We start from the raw sequence: 18,508 nt of genomic DNA, 5'->3' as shown, positions 1-18,508 counted from the left end.
CTGGTCAACGAATGGGTTTAAAGTCAAGTTCTTTTGATTATATGTAAATATTTCTAAAATTCTCAAGTCAGTAATAATAATATAAATAATATATATATATATATATTAATTATTAAAAACTAATGAGAACATGTGTGTCAATTTTGTTTAATGGTAATAAAAAATGATAAAATTATTATTGTTATTATAATTATAAAAATAAATATAAATAAACTTTATATTTTTATTATAAATGAATTTTATTTATTTTTGAAAAAAATTGTTTTTATAAATTGTTTTTTTATTTAATAAGATAGTTAAATTTTAAAAAATAAATCAAATATAATAGTTGTTAAATTTTAAAAAAGTGTTATTTAAAATAGTAAAATAATTAATTTAATTTAAAATTTATTATATAAAAAGTAAAATAACAAAAAAATATGGACACAGAAAAGGAGGAGCGTATAGATATTTAATGGAAGCACATAAATTAAATAAGTAAATCTAATTATTTTCAAAATCGTTTTATTAAAATCCTATTAAATATAACATAACAAATATGTTTTAATTTTTCAAAAGCTAAATATATTTATATTTTATTAATATTTCCAAAATAAAATATAAATAATTTCGAAAGATTTTCATATATATATATATATATAATTACTTTTAAAATGAATTAGTAAAATAGTTTTTACAAATTTACATTATTATCCTCTTGTACATCTAACACAGGTGTAAAAAGAGGTTTATAATGTGATTATATTTGTGTTGAAGGTAGTAAAATTTGACTTAAAAAATGTATGATATTTTTGTAAATATTGCCCTTAAACTTCTTTACAATATATTTGAATTTGTAATTTAACTTAAGACCAATAGACGTTAGGTGATGTTGAATTACTCTATCATTATGGTGAACACATTTTACTTGATTTTGATATTGTAAGGACCTAAAAATTTGGATCCGGGTTATTGGGACTTAATTGTGGCAGTTAAACCTTTAGCAATTTGGACTCATGACCTTGGTAAGGGGGCTCTCCTAAAAAGAAAAAGCTGAAGTTCATTTGCCAATTCTCCTTTCTCTCTCTAAAACTCATTTTCCCAAATTCTTTTATGCCTTCTCTCTAGCCTCCACACTGATTTAGTCATTGCATGTTCTGTTAGGTGGTACCCTAGCGACCGTCTCGTAGAGAGCTTCAAAACCATCCGATTGGTTTTACGTTCTTCAGCCGGTAAGTGGCTTCCTCTTTTCTCCGCTATTTTCGAAATCTAGGGCTTATGGTTCTACTGCTTTTGTGCAATTAGAACTATCCTCTTTCCAATTCCTGTCAAGTTTGAGCTCTAAGGGTTGTTCTCATCACCAATGTGATGGTTGTAGGGCACTGCTTAAGTTCTTCCTAGGGTAGGATACTGTTGAAAGTTGTGTTGTGTGCTAGACTGCTCAACTTCAAGGTAAGGGGAGCTGGTTATGTTTATTTGATTTAATATTATATGCTTTGTATGTATGATAATTTGATTGGCATGTTGTTTGAAATTTTCTGTTACGATTAAGAAATATTGGGTGTTATGTGTTGAAATTATGAAACTGTGATTGATGGCTTGTGGAATGTTTGATGAACTGATTGCTATAATTGGAACTGTTTGATGTAAGGGGAGCTAATTATTTTGTGTAAATTTATTTTATAAAATATATGCATGTTAATTGATAAAAGGATGCACTGTTGGGACTGTTTGTTGCTGTCTTATGTAATTGATCTTGGTATGAGCTTGATTGCGTAAAGGGGAACCTATGATTTATTTCCTGTGCATTGTTTGATGAATCTAATTGTTTCTGAATGAGTTATTGACTATGATTGATGATGTTTTGGAAAGGCTTTGGGTGAGACTTTAATTAACATTATTTGGGTAGTACTTGGATGCATGAGTATTATTTCAGAGTATTGTGAGAGGGGGGTAAAATATAAAAATTGGGCGTTTGAGGTTTAAAGCACAACAAACTAGTTTAGGTAACTTAAATAAATTAATTAAAACTGGTTGAGAGTCTTTCCTTGTTGGTAGGATAGAGGGGACTTAAAAACCTGAGTTGACACATCCCTGATCATAGAGCAGCCCTGGCTTGGTCCAGTCAGTTGTGACTAGTTATATGTGCCAGCGCCGAAGGTGAGTCTGATGTGTTCAGACATCTGAACCCTCTTCGGTGACCAATTGGGTAGTGAAGGGAGGTTGGGAGCAAACATTCTGTGGTAATGAATAATTTAACAGGCCCTTTCATAATTAAGGGAACATTGTAAGTTATTCGGAAATAATACGTATCATAATATATTATATTATTAATATATATATATATATATTATATATACGTAACATAGTATATATATTAAATATATGTAACATATTATATACGTAACATATTATATAGTATATATTATATTATATATGTAAATTGGTGCATGCAGTGGCTATATATATACATATTATATATACGTAATATTAAATTAATTTTTGGTGTTTTATAAATGCTTGAAGGGTATTACGTCACTTAATATTATTGTAACATATATTGTATAGGAGTTTAGTCATTGGAAATAAATTATAAAGATTTTGGTATTGAGAAATTTAGATTAAATTTATGGAGCTATTACTTTTATAACTTGTGATGATTGAGTTAATGTATATTGTTGAGATTATGTATATGTTTGTATGCAATGTAAAAGTGAAAGGTTATATGTATATGGTTTCATATGGGTCACGGTTGGTTATAAGTATGGTTGATGGACGTAATTCCATGATCCTCAAGGGAGGTTACATGGTGGTGCCCTGTGGTTGTTGTGATTGACCGTATGAATGGGCGGAGTGTCCTTATGGGGTTTATCCTGACATTCTAATGATCATCCATGCTCAAGTAGAGAGTGATGAGTCATGTGGTGAGAATAGCAGGAGGTCCTAGCCCATAGGTTCTTCGGTGAGTTATAACGGACTAACCTCAGGTGGCAGCTGATGGTTTTCCAGTTACTACATCACCCGAGTGCACAAACCCCTGGAACTTGACATTTCATACTAGTCCGGATGGTCAAATCACGTGGTCGGTCATTGGTATCAAGATAATGCATTCAGTCCTAGTTTGTATTGTGTTATGATCCTTGCATGCTTGAAATACTTGATTGTTACATGCTTATATAAATGTTAAATTGATATGGGTTGTATGATTTTTATATAACTAGCTCACCCTTGTTTGTTTGTGTTTGTGCCTTTTTTGTCTGTGTTTTTTTTTTGCGATGATCATCCACTTGGATGTGAACAGAGGGAGATAAGACATCTGTGGAGTAGGAGCTAGAGGGTGCCAATGGTGTTGAGTAGCCTAGGAACTTATAGATTTACCTACTTCTATTCTTTTGAAATACTCTACTCTTTTGTAATTTAAGTTTTAATTTCCTAACTCTTTTGGAAGGATAAATGTAATCCTATTGCCCTAATCACTTGTCCTAACTGTTTTATCGTATTATACTTGATGACGTCTTATATTATATAATTCCTATAAAAAAGAAAAAGAATACATGTGTTATTTCTGTAATAGAGATCATTTGCAACAAAAAAAATATAAAGTAATAGACGTTAAATATTGTTTTTTTGTTAGTATAAGCTACACGAAACAAACCTTATCCTCATTAAAGAAGAAAAGAAAAGATATTTTAATGATTTTGTCCAAATCATGTGAATTAACTTTGTTTTTTTTGAAAAGTTAAGGACGTACAAAATCACTTTAATAAGTTTTGTCAAATCATGTGAATTTATACGATTCCCACTTTATAAAAACAATTTTATTATCTTCCAAGCATAAGCATATGACATTAACGATTTTTTGGCATTTAGTTTACTGGAGCATTATAACACTTTCAATTATATATATAATCCCTCCATTAACACCCATATTTCTCATCATTTACCGTCTTTATTTCATCATTCTTATATTATTTACACCATAAATAAGTTAAATCCTACAAATTACCAGCATAATGTACAACATATCACTGTTTTCACTATTTTGTGTGTTCCAATTATTTTCTTAATCAATTTATATACACTCTGATCAATATGTCTATATCTATATATACATAATTTCATTGCCATTATTATTCAAATATTTTAGAATTTGGTTTCAATTTTTATATTAAAAAATATATTGAAGAAAAACAAAAAATTAAAAAAAAATTACATTTTTTAATTAAATGAGATTTTCAATTTAACCCAGGAAGTGGGTTATCCATTTTGACAATTTTATAAAAGAAAAAACCATCAAATACCTTTTAACAGATATCTATGAATTATGTTAAGTAATACGTTACTTTTATGAAATGTTACTTATAATTAATAAAACTATTATTCTCTCAAGTGATATTTTCATAAAGACTTAGTTGATTTCTCGTATTATATATACAAATTTTTAAATTTTATAAAATCTCTTTCATTTTGTAAGATTTAATAGATAGTTTATTTTTTAATAAGATATAAGAAAATAGATTTCCGAAACATTATTTCTCTTTCTTTTATATAGGATTGGATAGGATCTTGTTTTCCTCTAAGATTGGAGACAACCGTACCCTCCAAAATAAATAATTGACGATTATTGTCTTTAAAGGTTGTCAAACCACTTTAATTAACAATGTTTTTTCAAAAGTAATGTGAAATCATGTAATAAATTATATTCTACAATCTCCACTTTATAGAAAACGTGTTGTGGCATGTTCCTCGAATATGCTTTTCTATTTCATCTAATTGATTCCAGGATGATAACATTGAAAGAAAAATAGTTTGTATCAATAGTTTGCATCTTAAACGAGTTTCAATATCAATAAAACTCAAGGATTAGATAAATTATTTTTGCGAAAATATAATTAAAAATAATTTTAGTATATTTCAAACACATTTTAAGTATTCTTAAAATTAAACCAAATCCAAATAAATCTTTAGATCAAAATACCGAGTGCATTAAATATTATATTACGTATAAAATATGAAATTGTTCCAGAATAAAACACATCAACATCACATTTAAGTTAGTACATAATAAAATATGAAATTGTTTCAAAATAAAACACATAATTAATACCAAAATAGCTTTCAACTTCACCTATAGGATGAATACAACGCCACCTTAAAAAACATGGTGATACAAGTGTCATTTATTGTTGCTGAATTGGAATTGCATATTGTTTATTTAATTTAATTAATATTCATTATTTTTCCACTAGATGAAATTTAAATTGTCTTACTTTGTAATTTAAAATATGTAAATGTTAGAAATATTAGAAATATTTGTTTTGTTAAATGTGTTTGGACCGAGTCTCAAAGTGTCCGAACTTCAACAAACTTTGAACAATTCTTAGTTTTCTATTTAAGATTTAATATATTGATTTGTTTAGTACTTCTTTAATTTTAAACAATAGAAATTTTATTTAAAATTAGTAAAGGTTGCATATAATTGAATCTTGAATTGTCTTGGTAAGGTTACATATAATTATATTGAATCTTGAATTATCAGGTAGAATATTTGGGAAAATTAATCACTTTTTATTCATTGATTAGTACATAACATATAATCTACATTTAATACATTTCACTTAATTTTAGTTCATTGCATTTTTGTTGATTTCCGAGCATATATTTGATTATGGAGATCTGGTGTCACCACTTTCAATTTGTGTCATTTGAAGACTAAGGTAAAATGTTGTCCAAATTTGTGAAATATAAGATATTATGATTAAGATTTATGTACAAATTGTTACCAATAAGGAGTATTGGTAAATCTTGAAGAAATTTGTTTTGATGATGCTACAAGAAGTTTTAGTTGAAGAAGATATTAGAATTAGTTAAAAGCAATTTGTAGAAATTAAATGTAGTAGGAAATTCTTGTAAACCTTGTAAACTTGCATTTTTAACTGCAATAATCGATTATGGAATGGCAATAATCGATTATCACAGAGTCATACAGGAATAATCGATTATCACTTCATATAATCGATTATCACATTTTGAAAACCCTGTAACGGACTTAAATAATCGATTATCACTTACAATAATCGATTATTCGTGGCAGTTGAGACTTAACCTTAGATATTCAGAACAGCTAGCTATATATTGGGTTTCTGTGAAGATCAATAGAAAAGTTGTTGAACAGAAGCTCTTGCAGAATACTGTTTGTCAGAGGAAGTTCTCAGAAGCTATAGTTCAAGTTCCCTTGCTTGGTCTCGTGAACAGGAGAGGCTCGTGTGTCGTGTGTCGATAGTCGGAGCAAGCTCTCTTCGAGTTAGCAAGGTGCTTTGCCTGGTCTCGTGAATAGGAGAAGCTCGCGTTTCGTTTGTCGATAGTCGGAGCGGTTCTCTTCGAGTTGGCAGAGTGTTCTTCTTCCGGTTCGTTCGTCGAAGGAAGGTTTATTTATCTGCTTTATTCACTATTTGTTGTAATTTGTGGAACCATTTTTAGTGAAAAAGGTTAATCACTATTTATAGTGATTAACGACTGGACGTAGAATCTTTTGATTCGAACCAGGATAAAAATTATGTGTTGATCTTCTTATTCCCTACACTCATTTTATTGTACGTACATCAACTGTTTGATAAATTTTCTCTAAGAAAATTGTTTTTCTAAAACGGACCATTAAACTTGATTTGTGACCGTAACACGCTTTCTAAGTATTTTATTCCGCTGCGCGACTCTATAACGGTACCGATTGTTCCAACAATTGGTATCAGAGCTTGCTTTGATATTTTTTCAAATTTTTTTTCGAAAATGGCCGGTCATCAAACTCAAGTATATGCCGAGGGTGCTTCAATCAACAGACCACCACTCTTTACTGGTGATAACTATGCATTCTGGAAAGTCAGAATGGAAATTTTTATGGGGTCTGTTGACAGAGGCATCTGGGAAGCTGTACTAAATGGTCCCTATATTCCAAAAAGAACTATTGATGGTGTAGAAGTAGAAAAACCATACTTTAACTGGACTCCAGAGGAAAATAGAAGAGCTCAATTTGATATTAAGGCTCGTAATATTATTTCATCTGCTGTTGTGCTTGATGAATTTTATAGAATTTCTGTGTGTAAGACAGCACAGGAAATGTGGGAAGTTCTGAGAGTCACACATGAAGGAACAGAGGATGTGAAACGTGCAAGGAAGAACACTCTCATTCAGGAATATGAGATGTTCAGAATGCAACCTGGAGAAACAATTTCTGATGTCCAAAAGCGTTTCACTCACATAGTGAACCACTTGACAGGGTTGGGTAAGACTTTTGATACTGATGAATTGAATGTAAAAATTTTGAAATCATTGGACAGGTCGTGGCAACCAAAGGTAACTGCCATCTCTGAGTCTCAAAATCTCACTCAAATGTCAATGCCAATTTTGTTTGGGAAACTCCGTGAGCATGAGCTTGAGTTGAGAAGATTGACGGCTGAAGAAGATCAAGGCAAAAGAAAGACACTAGCCTTCAAGTCCGAAATCTCCAAAGTAAAGAAATCTAATAGGATTGAAGATGATGATTCTGATGATGAGGAGAACATGAGCCTCATGATAAAGAAATTTGCCAAGTTTATGAAGGCAAAAGGTAAGGACAAATTTCATAAAGAAAGGAGAGAAAATCAAGAATCTTCTTCAAGTGTTAAATGCTATGGATGTGGAGAAAAAGGACACATGAAAACTGAATGTCCAAAGAACAAGAAAAGTGAAGAAAAGAAAGAAAGGAAATTCCCAAAGAAGAAGAAAGCTTACATAGCTTGGGAAGACAATGCATCTAGCTCAACAAGCTCAAGTGATTCAGATGAAGAAGCCAATATTTGTCTAATGGCTGAATCAGAAGATACTGGAAGCCAAGTAAGTGATTCCAGCTTTGAATCTAGTGAATTTGATGTACAAAAGGCTTTTCTTGAATTGCTTGATGAATCTGAAAAATTGAATGTTGATCATAAAAATTTGAAAAAGGAATTTAAACAATTGCAAATTAAGTATGATAATGCATTAGATGAGGAAGTCATATTAAGAAACAAAGTTAGTAATCTTGAAACAAAATTGTCTGAATCTAATTCAAATGAAAAACCTGTTGAGTGTTTATCTTGTAAAAGTCACATGTTTGACATTGACATATTGGAAAATTTACTTTCTAAAGAAATCAAGCCTATCTCACATGTTCAAAATGTTTTTAGGAAGAGCAATCTTAGAAATATAAACATGCATCTTCATAAAAAGTCTAAAGTTAAGAGAACTCGTAGAGTTTGGGTTGAGAAAGGGACTTTTGTGAAAAACAAGGTGCATGATGTTTGTTGTTTTTATTGTATGAAAAAGGGACATACTTCTAACAAATGTAAAATTAAACATTTTGATGTTCCAAATGGAAAATATGCTTGGATTCCTGTTATAAAGTAAATTGTCTCTAACCTCAAAGGACCCAAATGAGATTATGGGGACCAAAACTCTATTGTTTTTACTTTGCAGGTTAAGTTTTCAAAAGGATAAGAGAGCTCTATGGTATTATGCTCTTTGAAGTGATGCTACAAACCAGGATGTAACTCCATCAAGTGGTATCCAAAAGCCTTCATTCAAGCACCAAGTAATTGAGCTAAGTGTTGTTTAAACTGTGGTGTTGCATCCTGTATTTACTTGATCTTCCATTATTTAGTTACTGTTATATTCATGCCTGGTTGAGAAAATGATATGTTGATCACTGTTTCATTCATCTTGTGGTATGTTCGTGTCTGTTTACACATTTTGATCAAGTGAATTCATTTATTTAAAATATTCAGGTGTTGAATTTCATTCATGTCATGTAAAGCCATGTGCATTGTTATTTCAGTGCTTTGTTGATAATTATCTATTGAATTTGTGTTTAACTGGCTTAGTATTCAATTTCATGAGTACTTTGAAGTTACTTTGGTGTAATCTCTGTCAAGCATCAAAAACTATGAAAAAGTCATTTAAATGAGTTGGCCGATAGATTTTCATTAGCAATTTTTAATGATTAAGATATGTGAAAATTAAATTGTCATTTCTATTTCAAAGTTGGTTCTGTGGAGATTTATTTTTAAGTTCAAATGCATAACGAATGAGCTATGATAATATACATTGAGAGCCTGGATGCAGAAAATGAACTTATCAAATTTGCATAATTTTGATGTAAATTATTTTGTTTAAAAAATGTTGAAAGATAGCACCTGAATCAGCTCTTGTGATTGAATTTTTTCATATGTTGTTTTGATATGCATAGTTGAATATATGAAGTTGAACAAATTGGGATATGAGAGTGCATGAATCATAGTTGGTGTTTGGGAAGTTGAAATTTGTGTTGTCAAAATTAGTTTCTGAACTGATTGTGCTAGCTGAAATGCTTTCTTGTTAAACCTGGAGATAGATTTTTTGAGCTTAGAAGAGAGTTAGGAGTGTTAGACATATCTTAGAATCAAAATCTATGCAAATTTTTGCATTTTTCGTAAACTTAACGCTTCATAATCGATTATCACTAAGTTATAATCGATTATTCATGCATTAAAATCAATTCTGGAAAATCTTGAGCAGATAATCGATTATCATTATGTATAATCGATTATCATGCAATTCTGGGCAGTAATTATTGAACTGATAATCGATTATCACAAGCCATAATCGATTATCACGCTGACAGGTTCAAAAATAGAGCCGTTGGAGCATCCCATAACGGCTATAAACGACCATAAACGACTAGTTTGTCCATTCTTCTTATAATGTAATATTTATTTTCATAAATAAAATGATCTCTTGATTATATGCATCCTTTGATTAATTGAGGGGGAGATCATATTTAGGGGGAGCCTTTAACATCCGGTCTTTTTGCTTCTGATCAAAAAGGGGGAGAAGAATAATACAAGGGGAGAAGTATAAATTATTACAGGTATTGCTAACCTTGTTGTTTGTTAGCTTGTATGTTTTGCAGGTAAGCCAAACTTGCTTTTAAAATTGAATTTTTGATCATCATCAAAAAGGGGGAGATTGTTACCAATAAGGAGTATTGGTAAATCTTGAAGAAATTTGTTTTGATGATGCTACAAGAAGTTTTAGTTGAAGAAGATATTAGAATTAGTTAAAAGCAATTTGTAGAAATTAAATGTAGTAGGAAATTCTTGTAAACCTTGTAAACTTGCATTTTTAACTGCAATAATCGATTATGGAATGGCAATAATCGATTATCACAGAGTCATACAGGAATAATCGATTATCACTTCATATAATCGATTATCACATTTTGAAAACCCTGTAACGGACTTAAATAATCGATTATCACTTACAATAATCGATTATTCGTGGCAGTTGAGACTTAACCTTAGATATTCAGAACAGCTAGCTATATATTGGGTTTCTGTGAAGATCAATAGAAAAGTTGTTGAACAGAAGCTCTTGCAGAATACTGTTTGTCAGAGGAAGTTCTCAGAAGCTATAGTTCAAGTTCCCTTGCTTGGTCTCGTGAACAAGAGAGGCTCGTGTGTCGTGTGTCGATAGTCGGAGCAAGCTCTCTTCGAGTTAGCAAGGTGCTTTGCCTGGTCTCGTGAATAGGAGAAGCTCGCGTTTCGTTTGTCGATAGTCGGAGCGGTTCTCTTCGAGTTGGCAGAGTGTTCTTCTTCCGGTTCGTTCGTCGAAGGAAGGTTTATTTATCTGCTTTATTCACTATTTGTTGTAATTTGTGAAACCATTTTTAGTGAAAAAGGTTAATCACTATTTATAGTGATTAACGACTGGACGTAGAATCTTTTGATTCGAACCAGGATAAAAATTATGTGTTGATCTTCTTATTCCCTACACTCATTTTATTGTACGTACATCAACTGTTTGATAAATTTTCTCTAAGAAAATTGTTTTTCTAAAACGGACCATTAAACTTGATTTGTGACCGTAACACGCTTTCTAAGTATTTTATTCCGCTGCGCGACTCTATAACGGTACCGATTGTTCCAACACAAATAACTATAATAAAACTACATTTTTTCGAATGGGATATGATCATACATTTTATAAAAAAGAGAGAGATTTACATGCATTGAACAAAAACATAATTTCAATGATCTACAAACAAAACAGGAAAGTCAACTCTCAATCTAACAGATCTTTATCGAAGAAGGTTATATATAGATGATTGCATGAAGAAAAGACACGAAGAATACGTGCATATAAACAAACTTACTCTTACATTATCTCTCTTTCTCTACATCGTATAATGCTTTCGTTATCAAATTTGTTGTGTGTGTGTATCATACTTACTTTCTTTTCCCTGATCCTCCCCCTATCTCTAATAAATGTTCTACATGCTCCCAAAATTATCAAAAATTTTATTTCGGTTAGAAAATCTACTACTGATAACTCTGCGACCGTGGAATTTGATCCTTTTGGTTTTTCTGGGAAGGATTTTCAGACGGGGATGCTAATAATAAGATGTGATAGCCAAAGTGATCTTTACCCTCTTAATACTCCTATCAACAATCAAAATCTTCCATCAACCTTTGTCGCCATTTCTCCTAAGCTTTGGCATATGATCAGTTGGGTCATCTCGGTGCTCCTACTTTAGATGTTCTTAGGAAAAATAAAAACATTGCTTGTAATCATCGTTCTAGTTATAGTCTTTGTCAATCTTGTGTTTTTGTAAAACATATTAAGTTGTCATTTGTTTCCTCTTCTACGAGTACGTCTATGTCTTTCAATATTATTCATAGTGATATTTGGACATCTCCTATTTTGAGTTCAATGGGACATCGATATTATGTCTTATTTTTGGATGATTATTCTAATTATTTATGGACTTTTCCGTTGACTAGAAGGTCTAATGTATTTGAGAAATTCTTAGCTTTTCGAGCCCACATTCTCATCCAATTAGAACGTCATATAAAAAGTTTCCAATGTGATAATGGGAGGGAGTTTGACAGTGGTCCTTTTTAGGACTTGTGTACAATTAATGGTATGTCTTTCTTTCCTTCTTGCCCCCACACCTCACCGCAAAATGGGAAAGTCGAAAGGAAAATTCAGACTATCTTTTCAGAAACTACACTCCCCTTCTTCTACTTCTTATGATTTCTTTTATGATGATATGAGTGCATACACTATTCATCACCTTCACGATTAATTTCCAAATGTTTATGCTCCTCCCACGGACCAACCTGAAACACAAAGCCATCCCCTACTAGCCCAGATCCCGTGAGCCCAGATACTGCCAACCCACACTTCCCTTCAAGCCTACCCGATTCTCCTTCCCTTAGCCCATCCTCTTTTCCTATCTCCACAACAGCAGACCAAATAGTACCTTCCCCTCATATTCCCATCCAACCGTCTTGTTTGGTCACAGGAAGCAAATGGGCAATTTTAAGCCAAACAAGAAATATGATGATGAATATAGCTTAGCCACTTCAGTTACTCGGTCTCCATTACCTCGTAACAAAGTTGCAACTCTTCGTGATACCAATTGAAAATGGCCATGGACGATGAATATGATGCTCTTATTAAAAATAAGACATGAGAGTTGGTACCACATCCACCTAATGTTAATGTTATTCAATCTCTGTGGATTTTTACTCATAAAAAGAAATCTAACGGTGTGTTTGAGAGGCATAAAGCCCGTCTTGTAGGTAATGGAAAAACTCAGCAGGTTGGCATTGATTGTTGAGAAACTTTTAGCCTAGTAGTGAAACCAGCTACATGAAACAATTGATATGCCTCAACCATTGGAGTATCATGATCATACTCATCCGGATTATGTGTGCCATTTGCATAAGTCATTATATGGTCTTAAACAAGCACCTCGTGCTTGGTATAAGCAGTTTGCCCCTACACATCAACACGAGATTTTCCAGTGTGCTTTGTCCTCACTCACACTTTCCGAGAAAATTTCCCGGAAGATCACCCATCTCAAATTACTCCAGGCTAAGCACGCTTAACCATGGAGTTCTTATGGGTTAGGCCACCGAAAAGCAAATGCATTTTGATGATATGAGTAGCCAAATCAATTCCTTTAAACTATCCTTCAACTGTATAGTCCCATACTTATACAGTCTCCAGATCCCTCTTATTCCGATGTATGTTCGATTCGTCCATGTGCCCCTTCCACTAGAAGCCTTCCAGGAGCCGCTCCTTGTCCGTGCCCCCTGCACTATTCTCCCTGTACCGGCGACACTCCCCGCCCTCGTTAGTGCCCGAGTGTCACAGACACCAACGCTAAGGTGAGTACTACTTCTAGCGCACCTTATGAGGATCCCACTCTTTATACGAGTCTTTCTAAGGCTCTATAATATATCACTTTCACCAGGTCGAATATCTCTTATGCGGTGCAACAGGTGTGCTTATATGCTCAATCTGAGGATGGACCATATGCAAGCTGTCAAACGTGTTATCCGGTATTTAAAAGGTATACTTGATCTTGGTCTTTATCTCAATTCATCTACGATCTCATCTCTTGTTTCTTATACTGATGTTGAATGGGGTGGATGCCTTGATATAAGACCTTCTACCTCGGGTTACTGTGTGTTTTTGGGTGACAACTTAGTCTTATGGTTCTCCAAGCGTCAATCTATACTCTCTCAGTCTAATGTAGAGGTTGAGTATAAGGGTGTTGCTAATGTGGTCTCTGAGTCGTGTTGGCTTTGAAATTTGTTATTGGAATTACATTGTCTGGTTACCAAGGCTACTATTGTGTATTGTGAATATATTAGTGTTATCTATTTGTCAAGCAACTCGGTGCAACATCAATGTAACAAACATATTGAGATGGACATACATTTTGTACGGGAAAAGATTGCATGTGGTTAGGTTCGAGTTCTTCATATGCCTTCACGATATTAGATCGCGAACATCTTTACTAAGGGACTTCCGCGTGTGTTGTTTGATGATTTTAGAGACAACCTTAGTGTTCGTTGTCCTCCTGCTTTGATTGCGGGGTGTGTTAAGATATATGTAAATATATTTTGTTATTGTATTTTAGGTGATCATATATTTATTTTATAATTAGTTTTCTAAATATATGCCATATATTATTTGTTACCTAATTAGTTTATAAGATTATTGCATTTATTCGAAGTTCATGAAGGAGATCGATTTAGAAAAATATTCTTTTAGATATAATTTAAAAGATAACATAATTGCTTACTAAAGAAAAAGTTTCATACTAGATAGAAAAGTAAATCTTTGCCTTTATGTTTTTAACTCGCTAGCACATTTTTTAGAATTAAAATTAAAAAAAAAATAGTTTAAAAAATTAACTTTTATATATTATATTATTTGAAAAGTGTAAGTATAAGATATTATTATTACTTAAATAATAGGTAGACACTTAAGTTTTAATTATTAATTATAATAAAATAATTAACATATAAATAATAATAATTTATCTTAGGTTTAATTGTTTTCTTTATCCTTAGTTTCTCTACAGTATGTCAATTTCGTCCACACCTGGTAAAATTTGTCTCAATCAAGTCAATTTCGTTAAATATGAACAAACGGAGTTAACAATTTCATGATAACGTGGCAAAAGAGTATGGTAACGTGGCATTGTCTTGGGATATTGTTTGTGACGTGTAAGCAAATTAGAGGGTGGCGTGGAATTAGGGTTTACAATTGGAGAAAAAAGTTAATATAATTAAGGGTTTCGAGGAAGGAAAACGAATTTGGGCATTTGTGATAGAGGATTGTTGAGTTTGTCATCGAAGAGAATTGGTCATCTACATTACAAACAAAGAAGAATCGCAATTGAGGGTTTCAAAAATAGAAGCGCATTTGGGGATTTGGAAGCACATTTGGATGAGGAAGTGTTCTTCTCTTTTATTCTTCTTCTTCTTCTGCTTCTCTTCATTTCATGCATTCTAACATTTTTTCCCTTTATTCCATCGTAGTGACACCTCCTTCGGAGTTGCACACAATGCCTTCAACACCTTCTTCAGCGAAATCAGATCTAGCAAGCATGTCTCGCACTCTGTCTTTGTCAATTTTGAGCCCACTGTCATCGACGAAGTTCGATGCGGTGCTTATCGCCAACTCTTCCACCCTGAACAACTCATCTTTGACAAGGAAGACACCACCAACAACTTCGCTAGAGGCCACTACACCGGTGATGGCAACCCCTTTAGGGACTTCCCATTCAAAGAAGTATCAACTTAACACTAAGACTAAGAAAGGAAAGTTGAATAAAGACTTTTTACACAAAAGGATCTTTTCTTTCTAAGTCTTGAAATGTTCTCTTTAACTAAATACTTTTACATTGTTTTGTAGGTCACCAATAAAGGTGGGAAACCATGCAAATCCCTCTTAGGAAGCTTACCAAGCAAAGGAGAGCAAAGGAAGCAAGTAGGAGTGCATTTTCACTCATTCCCGGATTGAAGCAGCTGACTTTCGGAATGCAAATTCAAAGGGAAATAGCTACTGGATTCAGCCAAAGCGCCCAGCCAACATCACCCACCGCCAACGTTTTTCAACCAAGCAAAACACATTAAACACGTGTTAATTGTGTTTTGCGTGGAACATGCAGCCTAATCTTCAAAGCTTATCTAGCACGCTTCACTTGCATCTGAGTAGCTTCCCATGAACATTTCAGAACCTCTCTTCATCTATAAAAGAGAGGATTCAATCCTTTGTAAAACTTAACTTGAGTGATATAGTGAATTGTTGTCGAATTGAATTTCCAGCCACTTCTCTCGAGTTCATTGTCTTGTGCCACTTTAGCACACTCATCATCTAGCTTCCTTCTCTCTTGGAAGGCTTCATAAGTTAGAGCAACTGCATACACACCTCCAATCCTTCTCCAAACAATTCATCGAACACCTTCAGTGCACCAGAAATTCCAACATCTTCTCCCAATCCGTTGTGTCATTCTGCGTTGAGGAGAGCTTTGTCGTGATCGGTGGAGCTGCTTCTATCAACCGGTATCCATCTCTCACTCTCTGTCACACTTTCACTCACTTAATTCAACCTAATTTTTGATTTTGCCCCTTTCAATTGGCAAAGAGATCGTAGATCTATGCCTCGACCGTGCCTGCAAGCTCGCCAACAATTGTATCGGTCTCTAGGGCTTCCTCATCTTCAATGTCGTCGGCAGAGGAACCAATACCGGTCTAGGATCCCTCCTATTGGAGCGTCTCTTTGTGGATTACAGCAAAATCTCTAAACTAGGGTTCACCATTTATACCCCGGTTTCAACCGTCATCGTTGAACCCTTAAAAAATCATGTTACCATACTCTTTTATCACATCAAGAAACACTTAACTTCGTTTGTTTATATTTAACGGAAGGAACTTGATTGGGTCAAATTTTACCAAGTGTGGACGGAATTGAAACTTTTTTAAAAGATAAGACCAACTTGACACACTGCAGCGAAACTAGAGAAAAAAAAACCATTAAACCTTTATCTTATTAGAGATATTAATTAATTAATTAAAAGTTAAAAATATTTAGATGATTAACTTTTATTTTTGTTTTAATTGATTGAAATAGTGCTTCAATAAAGTGTTTCTTTTTTTAAAAAAAAAAAATTAACCACTTACCATGTGTAAATACGTGAATTTTAAATTTGAAGACATTTTTTTGTAAAATTTTGTATTGCCACACATACCAGGTATGATACATGCAAATTTAAGTATCATGGGACAGAATTAAGGATCACCTTGATTTCAATTTATTTTTAGACCCCAATTTTTTAAAACTTAAGCAATTTTTTTTTTAAAAGAACCACACTTTTTCAAAAAGCAATTGAAATAAAAATCAAAACGACTAGTTAAGTTTATTTATTTATTTATTTATTATTATTATTATTATTATTATTATTATTATTATTATTATTATTATTATTATTATTATTATTATTGTCGTCGTCTTTCATCTCTTTACCTCAATTTACAATGTTCAATAAGTCTTAGGCTGACAAAACATTTATAGATCTTTATCCACCACTTAGAAAATTAAAGGTCTCACTCTCCTCAATTTCTCAAACTTTCACTCTCTTCTTCTCCATTCATAATGTAATTTATTTCTTTTTTTAATTTAAATCTTAATATTATTACTTTTTAAGTCTCGCGGATTTGTTGTAGTATGAATGTCTAAATCTACTTAATTACATGTTACATACATAATTATCCCTAAGTAATTACATACAAAAATTATTCATAGATAATTATATACAAATTTTTATGTAGGTAATTACATACAGATTTATCTGTAAATAATTACATACGGATATTATTTACGGATTTATCCGTATGTATTATTTATGAATAAATTCGTATGTAATTATGTAGAGATTTATCTGTAGGTAACATTTTCTATGACCATTTTACTTATGAATTTTTGTTCGTAGGTAATCGGTAGACAACATTGTCTTATCTATAGATTTTTGTCTTTACATATGAATTTTGGTCGTAGGTAATAACATTTTTTCTTGTAGTGTGTGGCGATCAAAGAACTCAAGTTCAAAGCATATATAAGTGGTTTCCTGTGCAAGTTTGGAGCATAATCTCAAGGGTGTTTTGGTTATCTTCCAACCTCGTTCTAATGGACTCTAGTCTTCAAGTGATGTTATTTGTTTTAAGAATGTGAGCCAGTAGTTATGTATCAAGTGTGGTTTAAGCTAAAGGGGATTAGTTAAAAATGTTCAACGATTAGTTAGACCTAAAAGTGTGGAGTTACAGAAAGGAAGTTGGTTAAGAGAGAAAGAAGATGAAGTGAGCCTATGGTTTCAAGTTATGGTTTTAATCTTGAAGTGAGAAAGTATTAAAGGGATGCTTTGATTATAGAGAAAATATGAGTTGTTGACTTAATGAAAATAGAGTAGGACTTAGTGGAGAAGTATGAGGCTCAGAGTCTGAAGTGAAGTTGTGAGGAGATTTCATTAGTATAACTTTCATACTATAACTAGTGAGTTTCTCAAAATGGTGGGGAAAAGGAAGACCAAACAATCCTAGTTTGAGATGTATCATAGTGTTGTTAGGTACAGATCAAACTAGTGATGTCAAGTTGAGTAGTATGTAATTTAAAGATGGTTACAGACAAATTGTTCAAAAAGTGCATATGTAGTACCAGTATTGGTTTTAATCTTGCAACCGATGAAAGTTCTTCTTTGATAGTAGGATAACACGGTTGAGGACTATGTCACTCATTAACCAAGAGTAAATGAAGTGTGAAGTTATCAGAGTGGTTGAGTTAAGGACGATCAAAAGTGTCAACGTTTGGAAGTAGATCAAATGTTGTGGGTGCTCAAGTTAGTTGTGTGAAGCTTTAAAGAGAAAATAAGATGATGTCAAGAGATATCCACCATGTATCAGATTAAGACCCAAGGCTATGTTTCGTTTTTTTTTGTAGAACTTACAGGAGTAGTGGACGATATATGGAAGGTGAGTTCAGTTTAGGTAGATATAATTTTGGTTGATCAGAAGTAAAGAATCATCCAAGTTTTAAGTTGAGGTTGAGAAGTTGTTTTGAGAATAATGGCTAAATCAATCTACACTATTTTAGAAGTAATAGTGCTTTAAAAATAATGGAACTCAAT

General features: G+C 32.5%; 1 protein-coding gene and 1 long non-coding RNA gene across 2 annotated transcripts; both read left to right on the top strand.

Moving 5' to 3' along the window:
- The first annotated feature begins 1,051 nt into the window (after positions 1-1,051).
- LOC108347351 (uncharacterized) lies at positions 1,052-3,357 on the top strand. Its single transcript, XR_001833871.1, has 3 exons — positions 1,052-1,211; positions 1,358-1,431; positions 3,281-3,357. It is a non-coding gene; the product is annotated as an uncharacterized LOC108347351 (long non-coding RNA).
- Positions 3,358-13,056: 9,699 nt separating this feature from the next.
- Positions 13,057-13,626, top strand: LOC108346761 (uncharacterized mitochondrial protein AtMg00810-like). The gene is made up of 2 exons (XM_017585811.1): positions 13,057-13,202; positions 13,317-13,626. Exons 1-2 carry the CDS (start codon positions 13,057-13,059, stop codon positions 13,624-13,626), a joined length of 456 nt encoding a protein of 151 aa, XP_017441300.1.
- The last annotated feature ends 4,882 nt before the right edge of the window (positions 13,627-18,508 follow it).

This window comes from Vigna angularis, chromosome 9 (genome assembly GCF_016808095.1).
Source record: "Vigna angularis cultivar LongXiaoDou No.4 chromosome 9, ASM1680809v1, whole genome shotgun sequence".
Classification (NCBI taxonomy): Eukaryota; Viridiplantae; Streptophyta; class Magnoliopsida; order Fabales; family Fabaceae; genus Vigna; species Vigna angularis.
Note: the sequence above shows the minus strand (reverse complement) of the source record. Positions and strands in the feature narration are given on the sequence as shown.

Coding starts and splice junctions, on each gene's coding strand:
- LOC108346761 (XM_017585811.1), top strand. CDS start 13,057: ATGTATGTTCGATTCGTCCATGTGCCCCTTCCACTAGAAGCCTTCCAG. Junction 13,203..13,316: donor TCACAGACACCAACGCTAAG/GTGAGTACTACT, acceptor GCGGTGCAACAG/GTGTGCTTATATGCTCAATC.